The 23,070-nt window shown below is 34.7% G+C and overlaps 1 protein-coding gene across 1 annotated transcript; it reads right to left on the reverse strand.

The window, feature by feature from the left end:
* Window positions 1-4,374: 4,374 nt before the first annotated feature.
* LOC111880927 (uncharacterized) lies at window positions 4,375-19,022 on the reverse strand. The gene is made up of 8 exons (XM_023877340.1): window positions 18,892-19,022; window positions 18,431-18,502; window positions 18,077-18,238; window positions 17,761-17,993; window positions 16,631-17,162; window positions 16,220-16,521; window positions 15,626-16,087; window positions 4,375-4,901 (listed from the first exon to the last, which is right to left on the reverse strand). The coding sequence occupies exons 1-8, from the start codon at window positions 19,020-19,022 to the stop codon at window positions 4,375-4,377; spliced, it is 2,421 nt and encodes an 806-aa protein (XP_023733108.1).
* Between the last annotated feature and the right edge of the window lie 4,048 nt (window positions 19,023-23,070).

Raw genomic sequence — 23,070 nt, forward strand, 5'->3', positions numbered from 1 at the left:
TGATATTCACTTAGTTTTTGTTATTGAATGTTGATGAAGGGAATGCATGAGAATCTCTTGCATGAACATATAATAAACGGCAGTAATAGGATCAGGAGTTCTATCTCTATCTTGGAGTGTGGCATAGCTTGGATGGGTTGCTGGTCTATTGTTCAAACAAACCAATCTGTTAAAACAACCCAGATGTTCTGTAAACAATAACATTTTCAACTTCGGAGATATGAAAAGAAACATTATTCCCTTCTTCTATGTGTTTGCTTATCTCTTAACTGTATTTGTAACTATTAAGTATATTAACCAAAACCAAGTACTTGTTTTTGTTTTTATACTTAGCACGAAAGAGAGGTCTTCATCGAATACATAGAGGCAGTAATGGTGTTGTAGGTTCTTCAACTGATAAGCACACATGAGACTGGGGTTGCCATTAAGATGATCAATGATGTTTTTAAACATGTTTATGAAGGATTTTGATCTTCACCAGCTTATTAGAGCAAATGATGATCTCACACCCGAATGGTTTGTCTGAACGTTTTGGATAGATTTTATAATTGTTTTTGGGAATTGGATGACCAAATTGGAAATAAAGTGAACATATGTTGATATTTATTTCGATTTGTCCTTTCTAGTTGTGGAAGTTACTAGCATAAGCCTAGGAGACAAGTTTATGATTATGATATCGTTATTAATTAGTTATTGTATTTTTCATTTGATTTTGTATAATATTTATATTCTTTTTACAATTACTTAAGCAGTTGTGTCAGTTATTTTATAACAAATAATACAATCGTAACTTTTATCATTCAGCAATCAGCATAATAATTAAAAGGTTCTAACCAAACAACATCTTAAAAATTCTAACCCTTTTAAAAATATCCTAAAAATTCAAACACTTTTAAAAAATCCAGTCCCTAAAAAAATATCAATCAAAAATAGAACAAAGATGCCAATGATGCCACCAAAATGCACAAACAACTTATCCTTCCCAACCGAGCAATAATGGTATACACTGAAGTTGGACCAATACATGTAGCTGAAATGAAATGTTCTGCTGCAGACGCCAAACCATAGAAGAGTAGAGTAGTAACGACTACATTCATGGAGTGAGGGTGCGTTTGGAAAGGAAATGGAGATCCCTGGGATTTTATTTCTGCAAAAACACATAAACTCGTGATAATAAAGCTAAATGGGGATGGAGGCATGATAAGAGCTTCTTCCCCCAATGTTCCCCAGTAATAGTTAATCCAGACACAAGCCTGAGGTTTCAGGTGAGTAACGATGTGGGCGATACATTTGAACAAAAACTCAATCACGAACTTGAATGTGATGTTGTTGGCTTCTACATGTAGGCCCATAGCTTCTTCGTCGACCGGATTATCCATGGTGAAAGGCATCAGCGCTGATGAAAGTTTTTGAAAATGAAAGGCTTTTGCTTTGGGTTTGGGTTGTGAAGAAACTGATGCTTCGTTCCAAAAATTATTTATAGCGCGAATTTACGCATTTAAGTCAACGGCTTCTGATAGGGCAAGCATTTTCTTTTTTGAAACGTCAAACTAACTAATCTACTCCTAAATAACCACCTATATCTCCACCAAAGGGTCAATGGCCTAGTGGTATCAAGTGGGCAAGCGCATCTAATGCCTAAAGACTTTAGTGTATACTTATCTTGAATTCGGTCGAAAATTTTAACAGATTGCAACAGACTTTTACAGTTTTACTTGACTGCACATCCCTGACTTTCGTTTGGGATAAGTGAAACTGACAACATCAAAAGACTTGAGCTGAAGTACTATTATGAACCGGTCTAAGAATCGAATTGCAATTTGAACTTGATAAGGGCACGAAAATTTTCTTTTACAAAGAAAATATTTATGGGACCTTTTGGTTCAATTAGTTCTGAATTTTGAGTCTGAAATATATTTGAATCCGAAAGCATTTGGATTTATTGTGTTTGATGGACAAAGAATAATATTGAATTTTTTTATGATTTTGTGTTTGACTTGCAAATCTATAAAAAAACCTTGGATTTAATTTATGTAGAATGACCTAACTTCTTTTTATTGGAATTTTTGTTGCTATCTATTTCTTGTTTTATAAAAAATGTGAGAATTGCCATTTATTAAATTATATTATGTGTTAAGCTATATCTTTTGAACTCTTTTAATAACAATAAATGATACAAATAACCAATATATAATATTATAATACATATGCCATTAATAGTTGAAGTATCTTTTCCTTCTAAATCATAGAGCTATTTTTGGTTTTGAGATTTTGTATGATAATTTTCTATGATTTTATTTGATGTTAGAATATAGGTTCTATAACAAATTCTTAATATGATCATCTATTCAGACGGTGTTTGGGATTTCATTTTAAAGTTAAAAATTTTTTTTACACAAAAGAACTTATTAACTTATGAATGTGGAAAAAGAAGATTTTAAAAAGTGTTTGGATTAACTTTTTAGTGACAAAAATCAATAAGTCAATAAATTAAAAAAATGTTTGGCTAACGTATTGACTTTTTCTTGTTTTTTATTCTAATAATTCATAAGATTCAAAGAAGTCACAAATTTTAACTTCTTTAAAACTTATTTTCAAATGCTAAATCAAAAGTTGTTTTAAAAGTTCTTATCAAATATTCAAACACTTTTTTTAACTTATCAAGTTTTCAAAAAGTCAATAAGTTAAAAAAAAAAAAAAAAAGTTTTTAGATGAAATCTCAAGAAGCCTCTAATTCCACTAGAAGTTATTATTTCTAAAAGTATTTATTAAAAAACTATTTTCACTCAAGAAAGAGGTCCTCTCTAAAAATATATCTTTTTGGTATTCCTCTTTAGTTGTTCATGTCTTGAATTCACAAAACATTATTTATTTCTAAAATATGTGCTGGATAACAGGCAAAAGAATTTATCCCATTTGAAAAATTAATAAAAAAACATGAAAAATTGAAGATGTATTAAGCATAAAATGTAGCAACAAAGTTTAGTGACAATAAAAAAAAATCCGAAGGCTAATTTTGGCCTAATTAGGAATGATTTTTTTTTATGGTCTTATCTATTAAAGAAATGGATAGTTGTGGATCCATCAAATTTTGACCTAATTAGTTTCATTCATCCATCAACCAAAGTGTCACGGACGGAATCTTTCATTCCAAGTCCTTCATATTCTTTTAGAATTCTTGAACCAAACAGTTTCTTTTGATTTTTAAATGAAACTACATAATAGTCGATGTGGTATATCATTTTTTTATTGTGTTCTTAATATATATATATATATATATATATATATATATATATATATATATATATATATATATATATATATATATATATATATATATATATATATATATATATATAAACACTAGGTTACAACCCGTGTAAACCACGGATAAAAAATTTAAAAACAAATTTATATTATTAATAAGAGTTAAGTTTGTTTAGCGTTTTTGTATTGATTATTTAAAATTAATATTAATATAAATTTGTAAAAAAGTATGTAAATTTAAATATATGTTAAAAAGAAACACAATCAATCATGGAAACTTAAATATAAAGATAACTAAACTGCATCTTTCAATAGTGAATGTTTTATGAAGTGTGAGGGCAAATCATTATTTTATTATTTTTTTGATTTGAGTGAGCAATCAAGAAACACCATGTGGCATCTATTAAAGCCTGAAAATCAAATATGAAAACAAATTCAATATTATGATTTGCAATGCTATATAAAAAATAAAATATTAAAATAATAAAAAAAATGTAATATAAAAAAACATAATTGTTTGAATTTAAAACTACGAAGCATTTATAGATTCCTAAAAACTTCCTTATACACAACATTGGAAGTTTTGTTTGTAAGTCTACCATCCTTATCTAACATTAACAATTTCAATCCTTCTCTACTTTAAACTCTAGATAAGGCAACATACAACTGTCCATGTGAAAAAATAGGATCTTTGAGATACAAACCAACCTTTGATAACGACAGCCCCTGACTTTTATTAATTGTCATTGCAAAACATACAGCCAATGGAAATTGTTTTCTTTGAAATTTGAAGGGAATTTTTTTTTCAGATGGACTTAAAGACATTCTTGGAATAAAGGTTTGCTTTCTAATATTAGTTCCAGATATGATAATTGCCTCAATAACACATTTGTTCAGAGATTTCACTTGTAGTCTAGTGCCGTCACATAAGCCATTTTTCTAATCAATGTTTCTTAGTAACATAACTGGAACACCGACCTTTAAAATTAACTTGTCATTTGGCAAACCTGATACTTTAAGACCATTTAAAATATCTGGGGAGTATAAATTGGGATCAAACTGATCATGAACAAACTCTGATTGGCAAAGACTATCTGAACTTAAATATTATATTTCGTCTCCGGGAAACAATGCTAACAAACGATCATTGATTTGTTGGACAACTTCATTTTTGGGAGCTAGTATAGCTCTTTCTTGAAAATAGCTCGTAACGTTGAATTTTTCCAAGATTGAAGGATATATAAACTTAATTAATGAACCTATAGGATCATGTGGATCATTAATTAGAATATCATCTGGAACATAAATAATCGCTTCGCCATCGTTTGAACCACCAACTTTTCCTTCTCCTATATCCAAAAGCCAGTTTGCAAAATTATGTATTTTTCGAATATCAGATGGATCCCTTCCAACGGTTAGTCTCATGTTTATTGTTAATCTATGGACTTTGCATTGTTGCCATATATATGAAGAACTTAAAAAAGCATTAACGATATTTTGTCTACTACCTCCTTGAACAACAGGTAGAATCTGTCTGAAGTCTCCTCCAAAAACAATCGCTTTCCCTCCAAATGGAATTTTTGAGTTGCTAGACTTATCAAACTTACATACATCTTTCAGAGCTCGATCTAAAGCTTCAAATGCATGCACGTGGACCATAGGTGCTTCATCTATGACATCCCCAATTTCACGGCCAGAAAAGACCGATTTGTTTATGCTTTGTTTTATAAATCAGAGTGATCGTTTAAAGAAAACGGTTGCGGAATTTGTTCCCAAAACAAGATATGATAATAACTTATCACAACATTTTTCAAAGACAATGTATTTTCTTTTAATAATAAAACCTCGGGATGTCATGTTCCGATACAAACATATAAGCATAAACAGAACTTACATTTAATTACACAATTGATTTATATCTCCTTTAAATCTCTCTGTGAAATATGTCTTCGTATTAATACCTGTGATACAAAGAAAACTGAGTGGGTCAGGCTTGGGAGCCTGGTGAGCATATAGGGTTTTCAACCCACAATAATATAATTATTATATTCAACCATCAACAATCAACTCAATTACTCATCCCTATTATCTTTCTTAGGATATTACCCTAGGAATTCAACTCCCCGCCATTCAATCATTCCTAAGGATTGACCTAAGGAATTAGCACAAAATCTATTGCTACATAAGGCGCATCTACCAACATCATCCTTTAAGCGCCTCTGCCAGGATTACGTCATACACTATGAGGCGCGATTGCCAAGTTTATAACATTCTCTTTTAGGCGCATCTGCCGACATTATCTCATAAGCGCATCTGCCAAGATTATCCTATAAGCGCATCTGCTATTGTTATGACAATCTTTATTTGGCGCATCTGCCGACATTATCCTATAAGCGCATCTGCCAGGATTACCCTATAAGCGCATCTGCTATTGTTATGACAATCTCTATTTGGCGCATCTGCCAAGATCTCGACATTCACTACTTGGTGCATCTACCGATATTATTCTCAAGCGCATCTGCTAGTTTTATGACATTCTTTAATTGGTGCATCTACCAATATCATTCTTAATCATCTTAATCATCTTTCATACCTCATCAATTTATCACATACCAACTATCTCATCTACCCATGTTCTACCCAACATATTTGTAGATATAAAATACATATACAGTTTAACTCATTTAAAAACTATATAAAACATTCATTCCATACTCATCTCAAATAAACAACAATATTGAAACACGTAGCAAGTATTTTATAACAAATACTTCATATTTATGTGTTAGAAGAAAGTAACCACACACTCTCCCAAACATATACTTAATACATTCAAACAATACTTGTATTATACCTGTGTTTATGAAAGGGACCATACACCCACACATATAATCAACTTTATATTATACACATAGCACGTATTTTATAGAAAACAATTCAAATCTATGAGATAGAATAAAGTGAATATCCATTCACGCATACAATCACAAAATATACACATAACAAGTATATCTTATAAAATACTTCATAGTTACTTGTTAGAAGAAAGTAACTACACCCTCACACATATAAGCCACAATTTAGTTAATACACTCAAGCCGTACTTGTATTATTATAGTGTTTATGAAAGGTAGTATACACTCACCTGATCAGAAGATGATCAGACAGCACTACGACTTGCAGAAGTAGTATTCTTCGGTAGATCTGGAAGATCTCCACAAAAATCGAACTTCTCGCGTGTGACAACCCGAAATTTCCATTGTACGAACATCATCTATTCAATATAAGCTAGTTCAGTTTCAGTGATTTTCAAGCTTTTCCGAGCAAGTTTGTGTACATTAGGGTTTATGTTCTAGAGGATATCAGGAGAGTGGATGCTCCTGGTTTTGTGAAACTTGGGCATTTCAAGTTTCATACTGTTACAGTCCAACATCAGGAATGAAAATATTTTCTGCCAAAATATTCCAGGACTATAAATAGTTTTCTGAATTAAATTAATTCATTATTCACAATTCCAAATAGAGAAAAGCCATATTCTCTCTGACAGATCTTCGGGTTTTCATCCCAGATTGTGAGTCTACTTTTCTAAGTGTGTTTCAATACTTGTTTAATGCATATTAACAACAATAACATGTCTAGATATCAAGATCTGGGAGTTTACCGCCCAAGAACGTTCTTGGGGAGTAAACTCCAAAATGGAACTTTAATGCTTTCTAGACCCATCCACATGTTAGAGGACTTATCAAGGACATTGTGTATGATCTTTATAGCCTAGAAATCATCCAAGAAACACAAGTTCTAGGAGTTTACGGCCAAGGAACTACCTTGGGCCGTAAACCCCTTTTTAAGGGCAATTAGTGCCCTAAACTCCCCCTAAATGCTTAAGGACTTTACCCTAAATTGCTTGTGCTTATTTTAGGCATCAAAAGACATCAAAATCCTAAGTTTCTAGGAGTTTACGGCCAAGAATATCTCTTGGGCCGTAAACCCCTTTTTGTAGGGTAAAATGCATTCCAATCACACCTAAGGCCTTAATACAATTGTCCTTGAACCTTTGGGACTAGAATGGAGAGTAGAACACATAGAAATCACTCCTTGAAAGGAGTTTACGGCCAAGGAACATGACTTGGGCCGTAAACTCCAAGTGAAGGCACCAAAGTGTGCCTCTTGTCCCCATTAGCCTTAGATAAAATCATGGATGCCATTCTTGATGTTTAAGTGCCTCAAATCAATTAAATTCCTAGAGTTTACGGCCGTAAACTCTAAGGTGAAGGACCTTAGGCCGTAAACTCCCTTGTGGAGTGTTCTAAAGCCTTAAACTACTTCATGTGTTATTCCAATAAAGCTAGGAGAGTTCTAGATGCAAGATAACACCACAAAACACCCAAAAACACCCTTTGAGGAGTTCACGGCCATAAACCTATGAGTTTACGGCCGTAAACTCCAAGGTGTGGGGTTGTTAGATGGTGAACTCCTATACAAGGCCCTTTGATGTTTCGAACCCTTTTGCCTTGTCCCGTAGCAACTTAGATGCAACCATTTGAACCTTAAACACTCATAAAAGTGTTTAAATGTTTTCTAAGTGTCTTAACTTATTTATTTGAGTTATTATATATCTAATTAGTTATATATATGTTTATTATATGATAACTAGGCTCGTGCGTGTAAACCAGTCTCCGTTTGTCACCTAGCACGGTAGCCGACACTGCAATTCAAACGACTCACCACAAGTGAGTTCATACCCCTTGAATCAACCTTTGAAATGATTTTAAATGTTTTATAACACTTTATGGGGGGGGGGGGGGAATACAAGTCAAATACTTATAAGTTATTACTTCAATCACATGTGATTGTGTTTAATCACATGTGATTAATAACTAGGAAAACAACGATTTTCACACTGTTCAAACTGTTTTTCAACTGCTTTACTATTGAAATGTTTTACAAACTGTTTTACTATCCAAACTTACTTATAGACTGTGATTCAATCAAATGCTTCTTATACTTAAACTGTATTATCAACTTATGCTTTCAAAATGATTTATAGATCGACATCAAATCAATCTTCTCTTGAAATTATATTTATGCTTCAAAATGTTTTATGAAAACTTATTTATGCTTTATATATACAATTGCATGCCCATATATGTATAGATATATAAATAATGTTCAAAAGGCTTAGGAATGCCATCCGCCCTATTTCCTTTTCCTCGATTTGGATGTGGTCTGGTGGGATTTCGGGTGACCATCCGAAGGTCATTTCCATATTACTTATATATCCTATATACATGTATAGACATAAAAGTACTTCCATATTCATAATCATCAGTACATCATTAGCTGGTTACCATCGGGGTAACGCAGGATCATACATATACAGATATACTAGAAACAATACATATACAGATATACTAGAAACAATACATACATATATATATATATATATATATATATATATATATATATATATATATATATATATATATATATATACTAGAAACAATACATATACAGATATACTAGAAACAATACATATACAGATATACTAGAAACAATACATATACAGATATACGAGAAACAATACATATACAGGTATACGAGAAACAATACATATACATAAATACGTAATAATTGTGATCCACTGTATCGGGCATGCCTTAAATGTCATGGCCCGAGTTGTAGCCAGAATTCTCTTGGAGGGAGAGCGTGAGTTTGCGTATAGATCTATACTGGATTGACTATCCTACACCTTGCTGCTAGCTACAGCCGGACCTGCAGGTCTGCGGGTGCCAAACGTCATTTCTTTTATTACGACCATTCATTATGTCGTTGTTACCAGTCGATAGCATGGTGCAATTTATCACATTATGCCTTAATATAAATCCGGTTTAAGGTAGTAGTATTTAGTACAGTAGTAGTCTTATTATACAAAGCTACAGTACTACAATGATTTACCCATTACATATTTTAGTGATAATCTCACTTAAGCATTAGTGTACAAACTATATTTTTAACAAATAATAGTTATACTTGGGTAATTACACACTTTTACAACAGACAAGTTTACAAAACAGTTTAGCCTTGGTAGAAGGTTACTTTTATAGAAAATATAGGATTTTCTAAGAGATTCAAACTTTTACAAACACTTTCAAACATTTGCTTACATTTTTACGAACTTATACATCGAGACAGGTTCAAACGTTTTTACAAGAAACATTGACACTAAAATACTTATGAACTCACCAGCTTTATGCTGATAAACTCTTTCAAAATAACTTGTATTCTTAGGTCATCAGTAGACAGGTACCGAGGCCAGCTTTTGAGAAGATGGGGTGCATTCAAGACTCATCTCATATTATTTTGTGTTTCATTATTTTTGGTGTCTATAACTGTACAGAACACACTTGTATTAAAATTATATATTTAATGCAATGGATGATGTTGTTTGCTTATTTACATTTACTGTGTTGTGATACTATACGTGACGTCCTCCGCCCCAGAACGTTTCCGCCGTTCTTGGTTTTGGGGTGTGACATCGCGGGCAGAGCTTCGGCTCGGGAATTGCACTTCACGGGATCTCGGGAGCGTAAAACTTTCTTCCTAACTTGGATATGAGATCTGGGGTGTCGGGATGGCTTCGGGGGTTTACACGTAGAGCTTCGGCACAAAAACGAGGAGAAATGAGCAAATAAGCCCGGAACCCTCGCATCCTATTTATAAGAGGCTGAAGCCTCGGAGTACGCGGGGCGTACTGCCTTACGTGGGGCGTAAGGCTCCGAAATCGTCATTGCTTACGTATCTGAAGAACTCGAGTGTGAGGCGTGTCATGCTTCGCTGTACGCGGGGCGTACTTCGGATGAGTCCGATGACTCGTCTTCGGATAAGGCCGGGATTTAATAATTAAATTTAATTATTAATTCATTAATAAACTTCAAAAAATTTATATCTTCTTCATACGAACTCCGTTTTCGACGTTCTTTATATCCACGCGTAGGTGAGACTACGCTCAACGACTTTCATTTAGACTCCGTCGGCTAATTTTGACTTTTATTTTTATTATTTATTTTTAATAGGTCGGGACAGAAAATTTCGTTATAAATTCATAACTTCTTCGTCCGACGTCCGTTCTTGCCTAACTTTTCGTCGTTTCACTACTAACAACGAGATCTTCGATTCTCGTTTAGATCACTAAGGCTATATATCACTCTAACGTGAATTCACTTTTTACGTCATTCAGCGTTGTGCCGGTTCTGTCGCGAAACTTCAACCAGTCATAACTTCTTCGTTATAACTCGGATTTTGGCGTTCTTTATATGCACGGAAACCTTGTAACATATACTACAACTTATTTAGGATTATTCATCCTAAACAATCATCTATCAAAAAGTCATTTTTGACGCTTATTGTCTCTAAATTGACTAGCCCTGATCTACGGGCGTTACAGTTATCTCCCCCTTAGGATGATTACGTCCCGGAATCATCAACGAAATAGGACTTGCATAATGATTCCATATGTTATTTATTCATCCTAGGTAATAACCGTAACTTCTATGTTTCCTCGAAAGAGTATTTAACTCTACGGATTTCTTGATCGCAGAAGATGCCCAAATCTTGCATCTGCTTATCGTACTATGTTGTACTTTCAATCGTAACGTTCAAGTTACTAAATAAGTCCTCATTGTGGACTCCTTCTTCTTCTCAAGATAAATACTTTCCTTTATCTATTGTAACAAACCGATGGGTCATGCTCTATTGACCTCTCATCGCATGATGCGACGCTTAGACTCGGTCCTTAATAAGGTTAAATTTCGGAATGGAATATACCTTCCTTCATATTCTAATGTGATTTAATCACATTTTAGCATGTAGCATTTCTACCTGCAAACATCTTTTAACAACGAGCGCGACACTATCAATCGCATTAACTTCAACCTTCTGACTTAAGTCAGATGTTACATCTAACTTGGTCCTCTATACTACGTAACATACTTCTCATAGTCGAACTCAAATTTAAACATGACCACTAGGTTCAGAACAAGAACCATCTTACTAGTCATTACCGAAACAATGGTAATGACATACCAGAATAAAATGGAATCAATCACTAGCTTCTTGGTAACCTTGTGACTTTCCCTGATCCAAGTGCGAGTCCTGTGCTTCCGGTAGTATATGCATCTACTACCTTTCACACCTACTCATACTCGTCCCAAGTATTGTCCCGCAATCGACCAAGTCACCATACAAGAAAATCAAACAATCATTCAACACATCAGTTAGCAAAACTAGGGTTTATATTAATTCCTTGAAATGATTACACAAAAGTTCAAGTTCACCCTATACTATGCCTCTAATAGGCTACACCACATGTTACTTTTCATATCGCTACTTTATAACTTGATCTTTTGATATAAAATCCTCATTCCTGATTCCTTGCATTGCCATCTGCTTCATCAAGGATCATTTGAAATGCTCTTGCCTTTAGCTTTGGCGGCGCCTCTAGCCTTGCTGCTTGATTTTTCCTTGGGCAGTCTTGCTTGAAGTGCCCCTCTTCTTTACATTCATAACACACCTTTTTGTTGAAAATACATTCATCGGCGTGGTGCCCATGCTTTCCACACTTGAAACATGTCACCTCCACGCCACATTTTCCTGAGTGCTTCTTTTTGCACTTATCGCACCACCTTGCCTCATCCCTTCCTCCTCCTCCATAATTCGAGAATTTTCTTTTCTCATTAGAACCTGAAGTTCCTTCTAACTTTCTCTTCTCGTCAACTTCAACCTTACTGTCAGTCCTCCCCTTGATCATATTCTCAACAGACTTGGCAGCCCAAATAGCTGCCTCTAAAGTAGGTGCCTGACGCACTGGCACCGCATACTCCCAAGGGAGTCCCTTTGCGTATCGGTCGACTTTTGTCAGTTCGTCTGGGACGATGCGCAAAGCAAACTCCATCTTGTCTGTGAAGGCATTAGTGTATTCATCCACTGACATGCTGCCTTTCTTCAATATCAGAAATTTGTTCTCCAACTCTAGTAGGTTTTGGGCCGAGCAGAACTTGCGCTTGAATTGCACCAAAAACTCTGCCCATGTCAGTTGTAGTGGCTCATTAGGGCTTAGGATCTTCCCTAGAGTGTTCCGCCATCGAACGGCTCCACCTCGGAACTGACGCACTGCATAGATAGTCTGCAACTTGCCTCTGCAACCACAAGTCATGAAGGCTAACTCCATTTCTGAGATCCAATCAATAACTCCAATCGGATCCTCCTTTCCATTGAAGGTCGATGGTTTGCAAGTTAGAAAATCCTTGTACTTGCATCCCATTCCATCATTCCTTCCATCATGGTTGTGCTGCCTAACTATCGGTGGGTTGGCTTGACCAACAGACCCACTGAAGTTTCCACCTTCCGAGTGCCCTTCATTTAATTCAGGCTCTTCCACACGAAGTGACAGTTCTTCACGATTCTGTTGAAGCAACCGTCTAGTTTCATCCATCTGACGATCCAACATCGTCCGAATCATCAATTGCACACCAGCCATGGTTATTGGCTCAGGTGTTGCTACTACGACAGGTATTTGCTCAATTACTGGTGGTTAATTCCTGTTTTCATCAGCATTTCCAACTCCACTTCTTGTTCTCACCATTTTTGATCTATACACCGAATAGGGTGAAATTAGATCCTCATTCATGATGGATATTCAAATCATCCTTATCACCCCGAAACATTTACATGCTAGTTCTAATATCGTAGCCATACGCTTAGAATCCTAAACACATAAGGTTTCCAGATCCGGTCGGCAACAGACCATAGATCCGAACAAACAATAGCATCAATTTAGCTATCACACAAAACAATTAGCACATAAAAGCATTTTAGGCATCATTCCTAAAATAAACTAGTGCTTGTGTCAATTTAGGTGCACTACCTAACATTTTTTTAGACACACTCTTCACAATCATTACTTAGGATTCTAAGTTTAAGTCTAGAAATTTCCTACAAATTCCTAGTTCGCTTAAACTAATGCTCTGATACCAACTATGACATCCCCAATTTCACGGCCAGAAAAGACCGATTTGTTTATGCTTTGTTTTATAAATCAGAGTGATCGTTTAAAGAAAACGGTTGCGGAATTTATTCCCAAAACAAGATATGATAATAACTTATCACAACATTTCTCAAAGAGAATGTATTTTCATTTAATAATAAAACCTCGGGATGTCATGTTCCGATACAGACATATAAGCATAAACAGAACTTACATTTAATTACACAATTGATTTATATCTCCTTTAAATCTCTCTGTGAAATATGTCTTCGTATTAATACCTGTGATACAAAGAAAACTGAGTGGGTCAGGCTTGGGAGCCTGGTGAGCATATAGGGTTTTCAACCCATAATAATATAAATATTATATTCAACCATCAACAATCAACTCAATTACTCATCCCTATTATCTTTCTTAGGATATTACCCTAGGAATTCAACTACCTGCCATTCAATCATTCCTAAGGATTGACCTAAGGAATTAACACAAAATCTATTGCTACATAAGGCGCATCTACCAACATCATCCTTTAAGCGCCTCTGCCAGGATTACGTCATACACTATGAGGCGCGATTGCCAGGTTTATGACATTCTCATTTAGGCGCATCTGCCGACATTATCTCATAAGCGCATCTGCCAAGATTATCCTATAAGCGCATCTGCTATTGTTATGACAATCTTTATTTGGCGCATCTACCGACATTATCCTATAAGCGCATCTGCCAGGATTACTCTATAAGCGCATCTGCTATTGTTATGACAATCTCTATTTGGTGCATCTGCCAAGATCTCGACATTCACTACTTTGTGCATCTACCGATATTATTCTCAAGCGCATCTGCTAGTTTTATGACATTCTTTAATTCGTGCATCTACCAATATCATTCTTAATCATCTTTCACACCTCATCATTTTATCACATACCAACTATCTCATCTACCCATGTTCTACCCAACATATTTGTAGATATAAAATACATATATACAGTTTAACTCATTTAAAAACTATATAAAACATTCATTCCATACTCATCTCAAATAAACAACAATATATAAACACATAGCAAGTATTTTATAACAAATACTTCATATTTATGTGTTAGAAGAAAGTAACCACACACTCTCCCAAACATATATTTATATAATACATTCAAACAATACTTGTATTATACCCGTGTTTATGAAAGGGGCTATACACGCACACATATAATCAACTTTATATTATATACATAGCATGTATTTTATAGAAAACAATTCAAATCTATGAGATAGAATAAAGTGAATATCCATTCACGCATACAATCACAAAATATACACATAACAAGTATATCTTATAAAATACTTCATAGTTACTCGTTAGAAGAAAGTAACTACACCCTCACACATATAAACCACAATTTACTTAATACACTCAAGCCGTACTTGTATTATTATCGTGTTTATGAAAGGTAGTATACACTCACTTGATCAGAAGATGATCGGACAACACTACGACTTGCAGAAGTAGTATTGATCTGGAAGATCTCCACAAAAATCGAACTTCTCGCGGGCAGGGCTTCGGCTCGGGAATTGCACTTCACGGGATCTCGGGAGCGTAAAACTTCCTTCCTAACTTGGATATGAGATCCGGGGTGTCGGGATGGCTTCGGGGGTTACACGCAGAGCTTCGGCACAAAAACGAGGAGAAATGAGCAAATAAGCCCGGAACCCTCGCATCCTATTTATAGGAGGCTGAAGCCTCGGAGTACGCGGGGCGTAAGGCTCCGAAATCGTCATTGCTTACGTATCCGAAGAACTCGAGTGCGAGGCGTGTCATGCTTCGCTGTACGCGGGGCGTACTTCGGATGAGTCCGATGACTCGTCTTCGGATGAGTCCGATGACTCGTCTTCGGATGAGTCCGATGACTCGTCTTCGAATGAGTCCGACGTCCGTTCTTGCCTAACTTTTCGTCGTTTTGCTACTAACAACGAGATCTTCGATTCTCATTTAGATCGCTAAGGCTAAATATCACTCTAACGTGAATTCACTTTTTACGTCATTCAACGTTGTGCTGGTTCTGTCGCGAAACTTCTACAAGTCATAACTTCTTCGTTATAACTCGGATTTTGGCGTTCTTTATATGCACGGAAACCTTGTAACATATACTACAACTTAGTTAGGATTATTCATCCTAAACAATCATCTATCAAAAAGTCATTTTTGACGCTTATTGTCTCTAAATTGACTAGCCCTGATCTACGGGCGTTACATCATCCCAGATAATCAATGAGCTTTTTCTTACTAATCTGTCGAGTTCGCTATCAGGCGGTATCTTACAAACAGAATCCTCCGTAAGATTCAACGGAATTATAAACCGATAGTGTGTTGTCCTACCTCCAGGCAATAGTAACGATGCAATACCACTTGAAGCAACATTTAAAACTATATCACCATTACATCTAATTGCTGTAGATATTGTCTTCCAAAGAAAGGTTTTGCCCGTTCCACCATATCCATACACAAAACACACACATCCTTTCTTATCGTTGACTGTAGTCATGATATCAAGAAAAATATTACGTTTCTCGTTTGTTAATGCATGAAACATACCATCAAACTCTTTCTTTAAAAGCGGTATGTCATAGTCTAGCTCCTCCGTGATAAGGCAGGAAGAAACTGTATCAGAATCAGGGTAAGACATTTGTTTATAATTTTTTAGACTGGTGTTGTTATGAAATAAAATTTGTTCGATCTCGAACAAAGTCATGTTTTTAAGGTGATCCTCATTGAGTGAAAAACCTGTAAAAAATGAACAATATGTCAAAAAGAATATAATATTAAACAGTTTAATGGTAATAAAAAAAATTGTACCCTGCATATTGAAAATATGTAATATCCATTTTTACAAATAAAGATAGAAAATTATAATACCTGGAGACTTTAATCTACGTTGTTGGTAGTAGAGAATATCATTAGACAAGTGTTGCCATGTATTTTCCCAAACAAACTCTGGTCTAAAGAAATGATTAGACATTAACATCGTAGCAAATAAGAAACACAGATAAAAACCAGTTCCTGAATGACTTGCTTCCTTAATTGCATCAACGTATTCTTTGTCATCATCCAAGAGGCCCAAAGCATAACATGCATCTCGAAAAGTAGGAAATTCTTCACCATTTACAATACGAATTTCTTCAAATGATTTTGGACATTTCACTTTATTTATAAAGAATCTGTAAGAAGTAGACTTCGCCAAGTTTAGGTGAAACATAGTGAATCCTTCCTATTGAACGTCCAATTTTCTTTGGTTTCCATAACCTATCATTAGGTTTCCAAACAAACTTTATAGGAAATTCAACATATGTAAGTTTTCGTGCATCTTTATTAATTTTATTACATTCTATCCAAGATGTGAACATAGAAGCAGCAACTGAAAGTTGTTCAAGAACATCGTCAATATCATCGTCTGCAGCATATATGACTTGTTGTTGATCATGAAGATGAAAAGGTAGTCGCATCAAAGAAGGATATTGGTAATGAACATCATATTTAAATAGTCGCCATGATGCTTCACATGCATATATGTATCTACAATCATAATAATCTTTTATTTCACCCATAACCTTTTCTTGATGAGAAGCAGTGTTGATCTCAACAACAATTGTAGCTCTATCTGGACCTTTGTTTATATATTTAAACAGATACTTTATGGAAGATCCCTGATTGCACCATTCAACATTAATGTGTGCCTGATATCTTTTTAACAGATATTTGTTATATGGAACAACATTTCTGTTGTCTAACTTAACCCCTGATTTTTCGACATAATAACCATTGTTTCTTCTCATATATAAGGGATAATCATTGACATCACCTAAAGAATGATTACAAAATTGCTTTGGAAATTTTTTGAACATTGCTTGTCAACCATGCATGGGCAATTCATATTTTCAACTCCACAAGGACCATGTATCATGAATTCACATACAAGTGAATACAACTCTGGATCTTCATTGATATTTGGAATCTCAGCGGAAATAATCGGATCAATATATTCAACAGTAGGCCGCTTGGAGTCAGCATGCATAAATAGACAAATCTGACTATGTGGCAAACCTCTTTTTTGAAATTCAATTGTATAGACCACTGCAAATTAATTTTACAAATAAGATATGATTTGTACTGGATGAAATATATTTGCAAATAATAAAAAATGTTAAGAAACGAAAAAATCATTATAAAATTTTTTTGTACTAAACAACAACTTTGAATACCTGCTTGAACGATGCCAAAAATTTTATTTTCCCATATATCTTTAATAGAAGCACCAAGCTTTATTTTGAATTACCTACATAAGATATCAGGTCTATCTTCTAGATGCAGTGAAGTGTTATGAAGAAACCTTTTAACTTTAGGCCATTTGGGATTACATGTAAAGGTTATGAAGAAATCAGGATATCCAAACCATTTACATAAGGTCATAGCGTCAAGGTAGTTTTGCATCAGATAACGTGCACCACCAATGAATGAAGAAGGTAAGATAACACGTTGTCTGACGTTGGATATATCTTTATTCCCGAGGTCTTGTTGATTACGTAAATTCTCATAAGACTCGCATATAAGAATTTGTTGTTTGCTCCTTATGAAATGTAATCTCTTGCTTTCGATCATAGTATAAGCATCTACCAAAAACTGTTGGAACAACCTTTTTCAATTAATAATTAGTGAAAAATATTGATCCCTGTCCTGTATTCTATAAGAAAAAATTCTCTCATTGTATAGTTGTACCGCTTGTTGTTGCTTGAAGGTGTAATACCTCGATGTGGTATGTCAACCCTGTAACCATCATCACCATATGGAAACAGTAGTGGATATTGAAGAGGAGGGTAGGATGGATGTAATTCACTAATACGCCGTAGAGAACCAGATGAAGTTTGAACAACAATATCTCTATTATCAATTGAATCACCAATATCTCCAACAATTAAAGAGGCAACCTTAGAAGAAGATGGTAGGTTCTATGTCCTTCCATCTTGGTCCCTTCTTCCAATAATTCTCAATTTGATATCAACATGAGGGTTTTCATGAAAACAATCTCTAACCATTCTATAAGACTAAACCAAGACATTATTTGAATCTAACATCAACTTCAAATTTTGTATAATATCATTATCAAGAACAGAAGAATTTGATGTAGATCGTTGATTTTCTCCACTACAAGTAAGATGAACATATAAACATAAGATAAATAAAGAAATTAATGTTGATGAATAATATATCTATTAATGTGATAATTGTGAAAAGTGTACCCAAAACATGTTCGTCTATTTGCGATCTCATTATCAGTATCGTATATGTACAACTGAGAGAATTTTGGTTTAAATCCCTATTCCGGTAAAAGGCTTCCGATACTATGATAATTTTGACTGCTAAGTCAGAAAATGTATGGAGCATTTCCTCTATTGATTGAGGAATCAATCTTGCCACCCATTGACGTAAAAGAAAACATAGAATTGTAAGAACGGATGTTCTTCATGAACTGTTTGTTTTTAGAATCTCTAGATCTAAAAAAAATTTCATAACTTGGAGGTGCATTCTTTAACTCTGGTAGTTCAACTTTGCCATAAGCACAACGTAGAGAATAATTTTCATTCTCCTTTTTTTTTACATCTGACAGCTTCATCTTTCCATAATTTTGCAAAACATGTTTGACATACAACAATCTGATCACCATGATCCAAATAATTTGTCAATTAAGGTTGACAAAAAAAAGTTAATCATGTAACTTTTTATAATTGATAACGATTGAATGAACTAATGTAAATCTTATATTTGTAAATAAATTACCTTTTGATATACCTTGTTATATGTTTTGATTATTTTGGCAATCGTTGTTGTCTTGATCAAATCTCAGACCAATTATTGGAATAGGAGATACATTTGCCTTTTTTTCAAACTTTTATGATTTGGGTTAGTTAGCATGACTGAAGATGATCTTGATGTTATTGTATATGATTTGTTTGATGTGTCACCGTTCGAAAATACATAGTATTGTCTAATATTTGGTAACAGTGATTGAAAACTGTTATTGGACATATCCATCACTAGGGAAAAAAGATTGAATATATGCATCGTTAAATATGATAGAATAATAATATAATATTATATATTATAAAATCAAATGGTAAAATAAATGAGTTACCATTGGAAATGTTAGATAACATAGTTCTAACATTTAAATGTGAAGGAGGAGTTTGTAGAATTGATTGTTTTGACATATTTGCACTTGATTTAGATGCAGATATGTTTTTATTTTGATGTACAACTCCTTTGAATTTACCTGAAAAAAGTAAATGTTTATGAAAAATGCATAAATATTTAATAATTTTTTTAATTTCCTTTAAATATGAATATTGATAAAGAGATGATATAAAAAACGATGAAGTAATAACTTTTACTTTATATTTTTAAAGGAAATGTTAAAAGTTTAAAAGCAATCAAGTATGTTACCGTTTGAATTCAATATGATGTTTGGTAACGGTATTTGAAAACTGTTATTAGAAATATCCATGACTGGGAAAAGAAAATTGAAGGTATACATTATTAAATATGATACAATAACAATATATATTATACAGGCCCTATTCTGTTGATGATTAAGGGACGTAATCATCCTAATGGTAGACAATTGTAACACCCATAGATTCGGACTAGTCATAATAGCATTAAAAATGACTTTTTGAATAAAAGATTATTTAGGATAAATAACCAAAGTTATAGTATATATGACAAGGATTCCGTACATATAGAGAACATTCAAATCTGACCTCGTAAGAACAAGTTGTGATTTTTCTAACATGTCAGTGGAACAGTATACGGTTAGAAACCGAAATTGAAATTGGTCGGTTATTGGGAAAAACAATTTAAACGAGAGTCGAAGATCTTGTCAACACCTACCTATCAATATAAAGACAGTCAAGAACGGATACCATATGAGAGAGTTATGAATTTTTCAAAGACTTTAATAGTCTAAGCCTGTTAAAAATATAACTTTAAAATAAAGTGACTGAGTCTAAACTAAAGTTGTATATCTCGTAGATAGCTACGTGTAGATATAAAACCAATAAAAACAGAGCTTTTAAGGAAAAGATTTGAATTTTCTAAGAAAAAAGAAATCTTTGCGTGCAATCGGGCGCACAGACAGAGGGCGCGGTGCACCCTAACTCACCATCCAAATCATGACACATGGCACCACGCAGAAAAAGACATGTCAACACCTTTCGACTAGATACACAACGCGCAGCTGATCTGTGCGCGGCATGCCCCTGATTCAGCCTATACAAACCTACAAAATCTACTCATTTTCTCACTCACCTTCCACACGATTCTATTTGGATCTCTCTCCAACCTTTATCCCTTTACTCTCAAGCTTTAGATCGCATGACTCTCGACTTGATAGAGGATGGGCGAGGCTTTAGCACAGGTCGCTGTTGAGAATGTCTCAAAAGAGGGTCTGAGACTACTAAGGAACCAATGAGTTTTGTCAGTGTCATCAACTGGATGACCTATAACAACTAACTGATCACATATGTATTTAAACTTCCGACTAAATTTTCCAACAAAAGTGCTACCTTTGTGTAATTGTCCAAGAGAGTCACAAAGGGGGCCTAAAATGACCTCGACCACTATAGTGGCCTTCATAGTACCTTTCAGATTTTCCACGATTTGAAGTGGAACCACCACGACAAGCATTAGGGAATGATGTACTTGGGAAGTGAAGGAAACAACAACAGGAGTCGCAGTACCATGCATAGAAGTTAGAAAAATATCATGACTCTCGACTTGATAGAGGAGGTCACAAAAAGGGGAGAGGCTTTAGCACAATTTGTTGTTGAGAATGGCGCAAAAGAGGGTCCAAGACTACAAAGGAACCAATGAGTTTCGTCAATGGCATCAACTGGATGACTTATAATAGCAAACTGATCACATATGTATTTAAACTTCCAACTAATTTTGCAACAAAAGTGTTACCTTTGGGTAATTGTCGAAGAGAATCACGAAGTTGTATCATCCCAATTTTTCAAAACAAAACTTTTCAATTTTTAGTTTAGAAAAAGGAATTTATTTTCATAAAGCATCATCACAAAACCATTGTTCCAAGAATTTACATTCCAAAATTAAAGTATAAAAACATAAATACAAAATCACGAGACACAAGACACGAAGTTGCTGAAGTGTGTATATTCATGCCTTCGCCTTCCCAAGAACATCTACAGCACCTGAAACATGTAAATCCACAACTATAAGCGAAAACTTAGTAAGTTCCCCAAATACTCGCACAAAAATACACATACAATGCATGCACACTATGTCCTTCAACATATGGTTGGTCCACCTTCTGAGCCTACAGGATTTAGTTGGATCGCTCCCTTTGGGCCTAAAATACTAACTGGACAGTCCAGGTATCTTGGCCTTTAACACACAGATGGACCACACTCATCCCTCCCATAATATGTCGAAATATAAAATTACAAAGAATAACCAAAAAATAGTCACGAATAATTATTAACAAATCTACATGTCTAACAGATCACTACAACATACCAACATCCTATCATATAGACAATCTATATTGTAGTACAAAGTATATTGAGAAAAATTACCTCACAAACGAAGCAAACATACCTACATCTCGTCACATGTAAATACAAGTACAATACCCTCCTGGACATTAAATAAGAGTCAAACCTCAATCTATGACCTAAAACCCTAAGTTTGACCTAAATTCAAACTTAGCCAAAAGTCAATGATTAAAGTCAACAGTCAACTCACCGTGTCGTGGTAATACATGATAAAATAGTTGTGGGACTCAGCATCACTACGTCATGGTGAGGACTTTGTTGATCCGTGGTAATGTCCATTTGTGACAACCGTCAAATTTCAGTCGAGTCAAAGTCAACGAAAGTCAACAAATCAAACCGGTCCACTCATTTTGCCGTGAGTACTAGAGCTTACGTTAAATAACTCCTAAACAACTCTCTATTCTAACGAGAGATCCTAAATCAAAAAGTGCGTACATCTAGATCTCCTTAACCTAAAACTGTGGTACGTGGCGAGCCAAACCGATAAAACAATGTTGCATACTCATCAGGAGTATGCAAGATCCTTAAATAAGGCGTAACGGGGCTTACGGACCCTGCATTGCAAAGCCGAACACTCAAAAAGGTCACCAATGAAACCTCTCTCAATCGTTTTCACTCTATCTCTTCTTATGTCAAATCTCTCCCAAATCTCTCTAAGTATGTGAAATCTCTCCCACATATCTCTTTGTATGTGAAATCTCTCCAAGTATGTCAAATCTCTCCCAAATCTCTCTAAGTATGTGAAATCTCTCCCACATATCTCTTTGTATGTGAAATCTCTCCAAGTATGTCAAATCTCTCCCAAATCTCTCTAAGTATGTGAAATCTCTCCCACATATCTCTTTGCATGTGAAATCTCTCCAAGTATGTCAAATCCCTCCCAAATCTCTCTAAGTATATGAAATCTCTCCCACATATCTCTTTGTATGCGAAATCTCTCCAAGTATGTCAAATCTCTCCCAAATCTCTCTAAGTATGTGAAATCTCTCCCACATATCTCTTTGTATGTGAAATCTCTCCAAGTATGTCAAATCTCTCCCAAATCTCTCTGAGAACGAGGAATCTCTCTCAAATTTCTCTCGAAATCTCTCCCAACTTTCTCTAATCACTCGGGGCATCCCGACCCTCGAATTTGGCGAA

This window comes from Lactuca sativa, chromosome 6, assembly GCF_002870075.4.
Source record: "Lactuca sativa cultivar Salinas chromosome 6, Lsat_Salinas_v11, whole genome shotgun sequence".
Taxonomy (NCBI): Eukaryota; Viridiplantae; Streptophyta; class Magnoliopsida; order Asterales; family Asteraceae; genus Lactuca; species Lactuca sativa.